This window comes from Zootoca vivipara, chromosome 7 (assembly GCF_963506605.1).
Source record: "Zootoca vivipara chromosome 7, rZooViv1.1, whole genome shotgun sequence".
Lineage (NCBI taxonomy): Eukaryota > Metazoa > Chordata > Lepidosauria > Squamata > Lacertidae > Zootoca > Zootoca vivipara.
In genome coordinates, this window is record NC_083282.1 from 3,217,230 (window position 1) to 3,229,427 (window position 12,198).

At 41.4% G+C, this 12,198-nt stretch overlaps 1 protein-coding gene across 21 annotated transcripts in view; it reads left to right on the forward strand.

Moving 5' to 3' along the window:
• Positions 1–12,198, forward strand: part of PRRC2C (proline rich coiled-coil 2C) — a 79,121-nt gene that overhangs the window by 60,785 nt on the left and 6,138 nt on the right. For 8 of the 21 annotated variants that reach the window (XM_060276558.1, XM_060276560.1, XM_060276559.1 and 5 more), the window contains 6 exons: positions 134–256; positions 3,661–3,873; positions 5,406–5,509; positions 6,058–6,123; positions 7,391–7,511; positions 8,439–8,675. In XM_060276558.1, coding sequence (XP_060132541.1) covers positions 134–256; positions 3,661–3,873; positions 5,406–5,509; positions 6,058–6,123; positions 7,391–7,511; positions 8,439–8,675 — 864 coding nt within the window. Of the gene's footprint in view, positions 1–133; positions 257–3,660; positions 3,874–5,405; positions 5,510–6,057; positions 6,124–7,390; positions 7,590–8,438; positions 8,676–12,198 lie in introns of all 21 variants that reach the window. The other 13 variants (XM_060276561.1, XM_035121293.2, XM_060276565.1 and 10 more) reach the window with 9 other exon arrangements.

The window sequence follows — 12,198 nt, forward strand, 5'->3', positions numbered from 1 at the left end:
AGCAACATTCCTGCTGCAGTGTACAGAGAAGAGTAAATTTAAAATGAAATGGTCATACAACTGTTCTGTTCTTCAAATTAAATTAACCTTGCTTAGCTAGTCACCTAGAAAATGTTAACCTCTCTCTTCTCAGGCCAGAGCTACTCTTACCCAGGCCTCAAATTTGTATTCTGGACAGGTTCAGCAAACAGGTCAGACTAGCTTCTATAACACTGCGCCATCTCCCAGTGCTCTTCAGCAGGTAAACTATGGCACGGTAAATGGCTTTCAATTATATTTAATAAGTGTTTGTGTGTCTGTGTGTCTTGTGGTGCATGTAGTATCATTGTCTCCTGACAGGAGAATGTCCTTTTGAGAACATAGTTGGTGTTTTTTTATAGAGAAGTAGCAGTCCAAAACAGTTCTAACACAGAATAAAACTTTTTTAAAATATATATATAGTGTTCTTTTTCTATAAGATTGTTTTTTTGCAGAGGTGTTGCTCTAAAAAAATCAAGCCACCTTTTGTCTAGAGATCACTGTGATCCTTACCCTACTCCAGTTAATCTTCAACAGCTAGCAAGTTGATCTTCCATTATGCAAAACCATAATGTTTCAGAGAATAGTTTTCTCCAAGATCAGGTGATAGATACTCAGGACCATAGCACTTCTGCTGGGGATTTGTTAGAAAAATCCTATGCATGCTGTTCATGGCATCTAAACATTAGCAAGATGGTGCAGATCTGTAAACTACATAGCCATTTCTTCTACATAGAGTACATAGAAATGAATAGGAGCACTAGATGAATGTCTGCATACAATTCCCATTCACTTCAGTTTGTTCAGTGATGTGCTGATCTTCTATAGAGGCTAGCATCCTAAAAGTGTTTCATAAGCTTCCCTCTTTTTAATAATGGCTACTTGATATATTACATTAGATCATACTGCAGTATTACCCCAAACCATGGCTCAGCAGTCAGTGGTGGCATTGGAGGCCAGCACTGTTGCTAGGCAAGAGGCAAATCTTTAAATTAGGCTGGTGGGACAATAATAAAAAAGAGGTCATCCGTTTTGGATCAAGAATGGAGGTTCTATTTTATTGCCAAGTTGCAAGGGGAATTGGGCATAGTATGTATGTTTACCAGAATTTCCATGCTCTAAAGACAGAGGTCTCTACATGAGAGCAGAGAATGGTTGCTTCTGAGTAAGAAAGGTAATATCAGAATAAGGTACATATTTAGATAAGGTCTGCAACTGGAGTGGATGAATTAAGAACTTCGCTTGTGCCCTGTCGTAGCCAGGAGCAATTGCCCCTTCATGTTATTTGATATTTTGGTATATTGTTTGGTGTAGGGTGTCGTTTGTCTTCTAACTATATTGCCACTGATACTGCTATCTTTTGTATCTCATTTAATATTTTATGCTCGTAGCACTTTAAATTTTGGTATTTTGTATCTAATTGTCTGGTTATCCAGTGAGGACACCATCACTGAAGTCATTACAGACACACAAGAGAGGTTGCAATGGGGGCTGGACAGAACAGATGAGGGGTTAGAGAAGTATACTGTTAAGCCTCTTCTCAATCCTTCCCTTTGAATGTGTGGACCCTAGATGCCATACCAATTTAATAGTGGATTTTCAGCATCTATAGTGAGCTCATCTTTGGTGTCTCGGGACTTCACGGCTACTATGACAACAATAGAGCTGTCACAATATGTTATGATCCCACCCTGAGGGAGGTAACACACTGGTTCACAACAGGGTATAGGTTTGGTGCTTTAGATGAGGAGATTTTTTAAAATAGCACACTTGTCTTAAGCTCATTTCCTGGTGAAATTTACATTTCTTGCGTTCCTGTTTCTCTGCACAGAGTAGGGGACACATTAAGATGGTCTCCCACCACAGCAGCTGATGGATTCATATGTATTCTTGAGAGTTCTTGGAACATTTCCAGTCAATATGACTGATGCTCCTATTGGTGCTCTGGCCACTTGGTGGAACCTGTTTGACACAATCCCCTAAGTGTACTCTCCCTATCAAACTCATGTTGGTAGCTTCGAGAACACTGTCCAACCATCTCGTCCTCTGTTGTCCCCTTCTCCTTGTGCCCTCCATCTTTCCCAGCATCAGGGTCTTTTCCAGGGCGTCTTCTCTTCTCATGAGGTGGCCAAAGTATTGGAGCCTCAGCTTCAGGATCTGTCCTTCCAGTGAGCGCTCAGGGCTGATTTCCTTCAGAATGGATAGGTTTGATCTTCTTGCAGTCCATGAGACTCTCAAGAGTCTACTCCTGCACCATAATTCAAAAGCATCAAACTTGAGGATTAGGGGCAGTGAAATGGCTGGGCCATGATTAAAATGGGGTGTGTGTGGAATTTTAGCAAAATCTACCCAACACAAATAAGATGGCTATGAAGAAACTATATATCTCTTCCACTATTGTGTCCTCACAGTGTTGTCCTTTTGAGCCTGTATGGTGCATGTCTTCTCCATCAGGGCCAAGAAATAAATACTTTCAATTACTGCTTTCTGCACCATGAAACCTAATTCCTGCTTCTGAAACCTCAGTTTTGCATTACAGGTAGGTAGCCGTGTTGGTCTGCCGTAGTTGAAACAAAATACAGTCATACCTCGGTTTACAACTGCCTCTGTTTACAAACACCGCGGACCCATCTGGAACGGATTAATTCACTTTCCATTACTTTCAATGGGAAAGTTCGCTTCAGGTTAAGTACAGACTTCCAGAACCAATTACACTCATACTTCGAGTTAAGTACGCTTCAGGTAGAGTACTCCATGGACCTGTCTGGAACGGATTAATCCACTTTCCATTACTTTCAATGGGAAAGTTCGCTTCAGGTTAAGTACAGACTTCTGGAACCAATTGTGGTTGTAAACCGAGGTACCACTGAAAAAAAAAATTCCTTCCAGTAGCACCTACTGAAAGGAACTTTTTTATTTTGTTTCGACTATGGCAGCCCAACACAGCTACCTACCTGTAATTAGAACTATGGAAAGCACCACATTGAGCCACATGAAATGGAAGTCCATCAACCTCACCAAGAAACTTGCACAGGTACAGGCTGACATCTTCTTTCTGGCTAAATGCAAGAACCTGGACATTATACCTAAGGGTCTTAGAATTAAGAACCCTCTACAATCCACTTATCCTACTGAATATACAAGGAAACTGTGCCACACTTTCTCCAAGAAGCTGCTCAAACATCTGATCGGCGTTCTGTACTCTAAACAGAAGTTAATAAAGGAGGAACTCTCTGTACTGGAGAACTCTATCAAGAATCACCCAGTTTGGCAAGAGTTCCACAAGGAAAAACAAACCATTTACCACTCTCAACTCAGTTTTGCTGATGAGGACGATAGGGAAAACATAAGTTATAGAAGAAGGACATGGAGGGAATTCTGTTTACTAAAAACCATGTCTGACTCGCTTGCTTTCTGAATCATCAGATGCTGCCAATATGTTTTCAAGTTTACAACTCCAAAGGATAAAAATGTGTATATTCTTTCTGTTCAGATATACAAAAGGTACAAGTTATATTTAGCTGTACATAGAGAGCAGCACGTGTATATTTCTCAACAGTATTCAAAAGTGGCAATTTAATCGTGATGCACTTTAGCTATTGAAGCATCTGTGTGTCTAAATCATTCTTGGTTTTTCTCCAGGTGACAGTACCTATTCCAGGATCACAACTTTCCTTGCCCAACTTTGGATCAGCAGGCCAGCCTTTAATCGCTCTTCCACAGTCCCTTCAGCCTCCTTTACAGCACACACCACCACAGCCTCAGACTCAGAATATGAGTCGGCCAGCGCAAGTAGGCCAGCCTTTCAGAGGACTAATTCCAGCTGGAGCTCAACACAGCATTATAACTGGGAAGGTAAATGTGACTGTGTCTTAAATCTTGCTGAATGGCATCAGAAAAGCATGAACAAATGCACATCATATCCAGGCATGTCATGGTTATTGTATAGCAATCATTCCAAAGGGATAACGTCTTAGTCCTTATAGCACCATAACCAGTTTAGGTAGGAACAAATAGCAAATGGAAGAGATTGAACATTGATGGAATTGGTTTAGAATTAAACTAATTCAACCAAAGTTCCCCAGAACATACCCTGCAGGGAAACACCCTGGTGAAACAGCACCCAGAAGAATTGAACTCCCTCTCCCCATCAGCTGACATCACCCAGTGTTGTCAGCTGGTGGACAAGTGAGTAGTTTGGGGAAAATACAGTGGTACCTCGGGTTACAAACGCTTCAGGTTACAGACTCCGCTAACCCAGAAATAGGACCTCAGGTTAAGAACTTTGCTTCAGGATGAGAACAGAAATCGTGCTCCAGCGGCGCGGCGGCAGCAGGAGGCCTCATTAGCTAAGGTGGTGCTTCAGGTTAAGAACAGTTTCAGGTTAAGAACGGACCTCTGGAACGAATTAAGTTCTTAACCAGAGGTACCACTGTAGCCTCATGGGCCAAATTGGACCCCCTTGGTAAGCTAAGGTTGGCCCAGAGGCTGGAGGTTTGTGGTTCACATTCACAGTCAAATGCTTGACTATTGGCTACTTAGTGAGTGTACCTCCCCCAAGCACCCTTATATTCACAACAGTTGTGTTGTTTCTCCAGCTGTGAGCCAATGGCATCACGGGGTAGCACTAAAAATAGTGGACCCATAAGCAAAAAAAGGGAAGGTCATTTTTTCAAAGAGGGGGGAATGGCGTGTTAGAAGCTCCAGTTCTTTTTATACTACTGAAAATTACCTGGGGGTACTAGACGAAGTCCACTTTGCAAATAGTGGAGGAAAGTGTTTGGTGGGGTCACTATTTTTTATTTTTAAAAAGCCGCTTATTTTCCACTGAATTGTTGGGGCTCCCTTAGACCACCGAAAACCTTGGTGTGCAATGTGCAAGTTGCAGCTTTGCCACCCACACTGTACAGCTGACTGAGGTAGGCTGAGCGGACAGAGTTTGTGCTCATGTTGTGCACGTAGCTTTCTGGAGGACTCAGCCAAATGCTGGAACACCATAGCAATACATTTACTTAGACCATTTGACACTATCCAGTAAGTACTTCTAAGTCCTATAGAGACCAAGCAAATACTCAGTGACTCCTTTATCTGTTATGCATAAGTCTTTTGGTGAGATTTACTGAGTATTGGTAGGGCGTGTTTAAGAGCTTTCAGTTTGCCTAGCTGAGGATTTTAATTATTTGTGTCACATGGAATATGAGAGTATGAACCGTAATATGTCAACAGCTTACCCCCCCCCCCCGAAATTTTGGAGTAGGTGTGGAACTTGTTTCCTAGCTCCTATTGCCATTGTAAAGATGATTGAATGAGTATGACAGGGTCCTGCATGAAAATGTTAGTGTTTAATTTTGTGCCCTTTGTAAGTTGGTTGGGTTTCTTTGCTTCAGATGTCAGAAATGGACCTGAAAGCTTTTGGAAGTGGCATTGATGTTAAACCAGGCACACCTCCAGTCACCGGACGAAGCACCACTCCAACGTCTAGTCCCTTCCGGTAAGCAAGTCCTTACAAACAAGTTAGCAGCATAGATTTGTGATGAAGCCCACTTAAAGAAATAGTACTTAATTAGGCATTAGTATAAGGGTGCCACTCTGGTAGCCAGCTGTGAAGTGGCATGGAAATGTTTAATAAATAAATAAGGGCTAATGAAGTTTGGAGAAAGATTTGTGCAGAACATTGACCTGGCCACAGTATTTTATATGGACATGCTTCTAACAACACAGAACATGGACCACGCCTCCCATCTTCAATATTTTATTTTATATTTTATATTTTATTTATTTTAAAATAAGTATGTAATAAATGGGGTTATGTGGGAATGGGTTGACTGGCGTGGAATATTTATGTTTTAATTAAGCCATTAACAGACATTCTGACCTCTCTGCAGTGAGCCATTTCATATTGCTTTTTGGTATTTCCTCTGCTATGTAGTAAGGAGACAGTGTCAGTAATTGTGTGGCTGGAGGGCTCAACTAACTGAGCTGCTCAGGACTGAGATGAAAAAGGAAACATATTTGGAAACAGGGCAATTTATTTTGCAGGAAATATGAAGACAGAATGACTGCATACTTGCCCAATTCCCATTTATTTCAGCAGAGCTTGCACAGGTGTGTTTCCATAGGATTGTGTTTCATATATATATGACAACAATCAATATGACTATGATTTGGATACTGTACTCATGTCAGTGAATACTGCTATTTGATTAAATGTTCTGAATTTTATGAAGAGTGCTCCTTAGAATTTATTTTCATTTCCTTTTACATTTTTCTACATAGCCCCAATATTATCTATGCGATATTAGGGATTCAGCAATAACAGAGCAAGAAGAGATACTTCTTATTCGTGCCATGTAGTATTGGGTCTTAAGTTGGAGAGGGAAGAACTTGCAGATTTGAGCTACAGCCAGCACTTAGGGTTTCAAATTACTCAAAAGTCACTCATATTACTCAAATTGAAAAGTAAGGTGACTTGTAAGACTCTTTCTAGTATTATGTGGAATTCTTACTTGAAGAACACAAATGTGAGAGGAGAGATCAAAACATAGAAGGGTGGGGACCAAATATATGCTTCGGCTCACGCAATAAGCTTGCACTCCTCATCCATTAGAATGTTTTTTTCCTTTGAAATGCTGACCACCAGACCAAAGCACTGAAATTCTCCTCAGCTTTAAAAGCAGGTTCCCATTCAGGTTTTTCCCTCTCAGTTTTGAGGGCTAATACAACTCTCTTCATAGTACATTGGATCCTGATCAGAGCTGGAGATTGACTTTGAAAGCAGTACTGAGCACAAGATCAGTGGAAGTCAAACGAGATGATTTGGAAAGCTAAGTTTTGTGCTTCCCTTAAAATAAAGCCCCCAGCTAAGAGTAATTTGGGAGTTTCCCAAAATCTGAAGGCATTTTTTTAATAGAAGCATTTAGCCATAGTGATTAACCCAGTCAGGTGTGGCAGCAGCTCAGGAGATTAAACTGCCAATATCACATAAGAGTGCTTGCTGGGTGCCAGAAGGAAGCAAAGGTCTCATGGTTCTGTGTGAAAGAACAGAATAGTGTTAAATCCTCTTGCTGTATTTCAGGGTTTCCAGAGGCATTGTGCACTGCCTATTGAATTCAGAATACCACAATTTATAGTTCATCTTAATTTCTCCCTTTGTGTGGGGTGGTGGTAGTAAATTAAGCTTTAATTTTAGCATCTATTTCATATTGCTGTACAATAAGCTCCTGTTTCCTTGTATTCGCTACAAACAGCATTTACTAAATAATGGCTGGTTTTCTTCTGGATTCAAGGTAGCACATGAAAAGTGTAACACAGGGTTTCTCTGGTGCCTATGATATCCAGTATATTAACTTACTTAAATTGTTTTCTCTCTAAGGGTTGCTTCCACAAGTCCGAACAGTCAGGCCAATAAAATGAATACCATCGTCTACCAGAAGCAGTTTCAGTCGGCAGCTGTGAGAATGACGCAGCCATTTCCTCCACAGTTTGCACCCCAGGTGGGCAGCAGCTGCTATACTGCCAATGGTCTGAGATTTTCTATCTTCAGCTTATTTCAAATGGAAGAACCCCTATATGTAGGAATATCTATCAAATATTTCCTTAAATAATTTCTAAATCGAATATATATAAACATTCTGTATCTTGCTTTCAGTAATATCTGTGCTCCTAAAGTTGAGAGATTGGACAGCTCTAATGTAGGCAGGTGACCACAGGCTTCTCCGCACAGCTCTTGCTACATTGGAGTGTTAAACATTTAAAGGGAGAGGGGAAAATAGTGTCTGAGAGAAGGGTCCCAGTGTGCGGCTTAAAGCAGACATCATCAAGGGCACAATACACCAGGAATGTCTCCTGTGCTGGCTCTGCTGAGAATCGCATATGCCTCCACCTCTACTCATTTTATTGGTGCTTGTACAGAAATTCCTGGTGAATTGTGTGCTGTTAGCCACTTACCTGAAATGCAGCTGTAAAGCAGTCTTCCAAATAGTTAGCTACAAATAAAAAACTGAGCATCCTTTAAAAGGGGGAGCACTTTCAGAGTGCTGTTGCTATAAAGTATATGATATGGAGACATGTGGTGTGTACTTTTGATTCTTAAAATGTCTTGTATATTGCACTTCACATTTGAGATTGTCGGATTCTGTTTGAAAACATCAACCTATCTGTTGCCAATCCCTGCATCTTGACATATATTTTGAGGAACCCCTTCCCCCTTTTGGTTTTCAAATGTGCTAAGACAATTTTTAAGCACACTTCCTACCTTAAGTCCCCCCCCCTTAGAATTCTCCAAACATGGCCAATCTTAATAGAAAAAATGCACCCGCTACAAGGCACTGATTGGTGCAGAGAAGCCACCATGTGATCAGGTTGGCATTCTGCTAACAGCTAAATGTCTCTCTTTTTGTTGTTGTTTTTCCCCCACTTAGATCCTCTCTCAGCCTAACCTGGTCCCTCCATTGGTAAGAGCCCCACATACTAACACCTTCCCAGCGCCTGTTCAGAGGCCGCCAGTGGCACTGGCTAGTCAGATGCCACCTCAGATGACCACAGGCCTTATGAGCCACCCTCGTTTGCCACATATGGCCAGGGGTCCTTGTGGATCACTCTCTGGAGTCAGAGGCAATCAGGCCCAGACTGCGATGAAGGCTGAACAAGACATAAAGGTTAGTATTTTTGGATGGCCATGCTGTGTTAACCACAGTTCAGTCTTAACAGCTTGCAAGGCAAAAGACTACTATTAAGATGCCTCTTGATCCTTCAGATACCCCTTTCTGCAGTGGCCAAAGAGAATATAAACCAATTTTTTTTTCTTATTATTATTTATTCTAAATATTGATTACAGGTAGCACATGTTAGAAAAAAGCACAATCCCAGGAAATATGATTTCAACGCTTAGGAGTTTGCCTGCTTTTATTGCAGTCCGCTGCCTGGTGGATTGCACCCATTCCCTTTGCCTTTCTCTTCTTTTAAGTGTACAAAACTGTTATTAAATAGCTAGAATCTCCCATCAATAGCTGCATTTCACTGCATGACATTATTTGAAGAGCACTTTGAGACCCTTCTGAATGAAACAAGACACTTTCCTTTCGATGTGAGCTGTGTGGGGATACCAAAAGATTAAATTAACTCAAAATCAATGCACCCAATCAATTGTTAAAAAGAACAGACTTTCCTCATTTTTTCAGTTGTGTACAAGGACAAAAGAGTGGTTCCCTGAGACAGTCTACAGCAGCCATCCCCAAACTGCGGCCCTCCAGATGTTTTGGCCTACAACTCCCATGATCCCTAGCTAACAGGGCCAGTGGTCATGGATGATGGGGATTGTAGTCCAAAACATCTGGAGGGCCGAAGTCTCAGGATGCCTGGTCTCTACAGGGTTTTTGTATTTTCAAATGGTTTTGTCAATATAGGTCAATATAATAGGCAATGCTTCTGACAAATGAGTTCTGCTATTTGTCCAAATTATGGTTAGCTAGCTTGAGGGTGGATGGGAGGAGTGCATATGTTGATATTTTTTAATATTAAAATTAAAACTTATCAGGTAACTTAAAAGAAAAATAAATAACCTATTTAGATAGCCTGTGTCCCAAATCATGTAGGGCAAATATGCTGCAGATGGTAAAGTGAACATCCACCTGAATAATTTTGGTCTCATTGCTGTCCTTTTTCTTTCCTAAGACAAGTAGCTGCTTTCTCAGCCAAGGTTATCATTATTACATTTGGAGAAAATGTTTAAAAATATATATTTGACTTGAGGAAGGCTAACAGGCATAGGCAAACTCTCCAGCTGTTTTTGGCCTACAACTCCCATGATCCCTAGCTAACAGGACCAGCGGTCGGGGATGATGGGAATTGTAGTCCCAAAACATCTGGAGGGCCGAGTTTGCCTGTGCCTGGCTAACAATAACAACCAGGTGTGATATCTAGAATAAAGCCTTTGCCTGTTGCCATCTGACCATCATTTTGTTTAAAAGAAGAAGACATTTTTATACCATATGGAAAGTTTGTGCTACAAAAAGATACTTTGAATTGTTACAGGCACGTATGCTTTTTCAATTCCAGTTACTATTTCCGATGATCGTGCTCAGGGATCCCGTATCCCATCTTGAAAAATTGTGGAAATGCACAGTTGAATTATGAAGAGGAAATGACACTTTCAGTTGTTGTCCTCCATACCACCCCTTTTTTCCCTTAAATTCCAGTTCTGTGCCATGAACTGGATGCCTGTTTCATGGGGGCAGAATCCTTTTCTCGAGTAGAATTATTTACAGGGTCTGGTTGTGCAGAATTTTTTATGATGCTTGTGGTTTTTTTTAAAACTACACAACACAAGGTGCCATTTGTCATAAGATTCTACAGCAATAAAATCTGACTCATGTTGTTAGCACAGTTGAGAGGAGTATACAGTTGCAGCAGCTAAGGCTGTAGCATGAAGTAGGCATGTTAGGGTGTGGTTCATGTCGTAATTGCTGCCAGTTCTCAGTGATCTGCAGTAGTGTGTCCCAGCTACAAGAACTTTATTAAGCTCTCAGCTGCTGTTATAAGTTGCTGAATTTCCTCCCTGCAGAGGTAGGTGGCTCTGCCCCCTTCATTATACAGTTTCAGTGAATGCTGGACACAGATCTTTACTGTGGCTTTTGACACCTGAGATGTGTGCTTCCAGGGCATACCCACTTTCTGTGACTAATTCATTTTAACTGTTTTTAATACTGAATTTTAAATTGTTGTAATCTGCCCTGGGACCTGCTGGTGATGGACAGGTAATATACTTGGAAGAATTTGCAGAAGCCAATAGGGCTTTGCCATTGTTAGAGGTAATTTACATCAGCAGTTTGTGCTTGTGGACTAAGTCCCATGGAACTCTGTGGGACTTCCTTTTGAAAAAAACTTTTAACTGCAGCTTAATCACATAACCTTTGGGTGGAAGGGTATGAGAAGAGACTTTCCTCTTGGCAAGCCCTGATGGTGGTATTATTATAATAATAATTCTCAGGTGGTTTCCTTGTAATTCTGACTTCTTCTCTTTAAACTCAAACGGTTTATTTAAATTTTCCACCTTTTAGTAAAGTCAACCTAACAGCTACAGTTCCAAGAAAGTGTTTGCAATATTTATACAAGCATGTGATAAAAATAGATTTTGACCTTTACAAAATCTCGAATATTACAATTTGCGACCCACTAATCAAATGTTACTGCTGTGAAAAAGATGTTGCAATTTTTTGCAGATGGAAGATATCAACAAGTATGATACAGGTAGGTAGCCGTGTTGGTCAGAGTCGAAGCAAAATAAAAAAATTCCTTCAGTAGCACCTTAAAGACCAACTAAGTTTTTATTTTGGTATGAGCTTTCGTGTGCATGCACACTTCGTCAGATACAGTGAGCTTATGCATATACCATTACGTTGCAAAAATTAGGGTGCACATTAGTTTCTGTAGCGCATTACATCCAAGTAAATATGGTAGTTTTGCAGGCCATCGGCCTTCTACAGCTTCACTTCCTCCAGGAGGCTTGTGTTTCCCCCTGGTTCTCCCTGCTGCCAAAAGTCCACCAGCGCCAAAACACTTTCTCCTGTCTTGAGCCCTAGCAGTAGAGGCAGCAGTGGGATGCCGGTGGCAGGCGCCTGATCTCTGGCATTGTGGTTGCTGCTGAGGTGCCCCAAGACCCTCTCACCCCCTGCTGCTGCCCCCACAGCCACCTTCTCCTCCCTCCCTCCCTCCTGTCAGACGAAAAAGAAAGAAAGAAATGAACTACAGGACTCAGTCTGTGTTCTCTTCCTCCAACCTCCTCAAAAGGAGGTGGAACAGTCATCAGTAGTGGGCAGCAGCTGCAAAATGCAACACTGCCCGCTCACTAAAGAATGCGTCTTTTATCTCAAGAAGCCAACTCCCAGAAGAAGAGAGTTGCTAGTCATTCATCCTTACAAACCATGCTTTGGAGAAACAGAACTTTGTGGGAAACAGTCCTTAAACTGCTATAAGTGGTCAGTGTTACTTGCAAAAAATTGTTTGCTGGAAATGAAAAACGAAATAAAGTGCCTTTTGTTAGGGAAACCCCATTTTTTGTCAGTTTTATCGTCAGTGAAGACGGGGGGGAGGTGGTAAGCAGCATCCTCCAAGCCCCGTCCCACTACTCCTAGGGCTGTCCCTATTGGCCATGAGGGCTGGGGAAGAAGGGCTTCCAAGCTC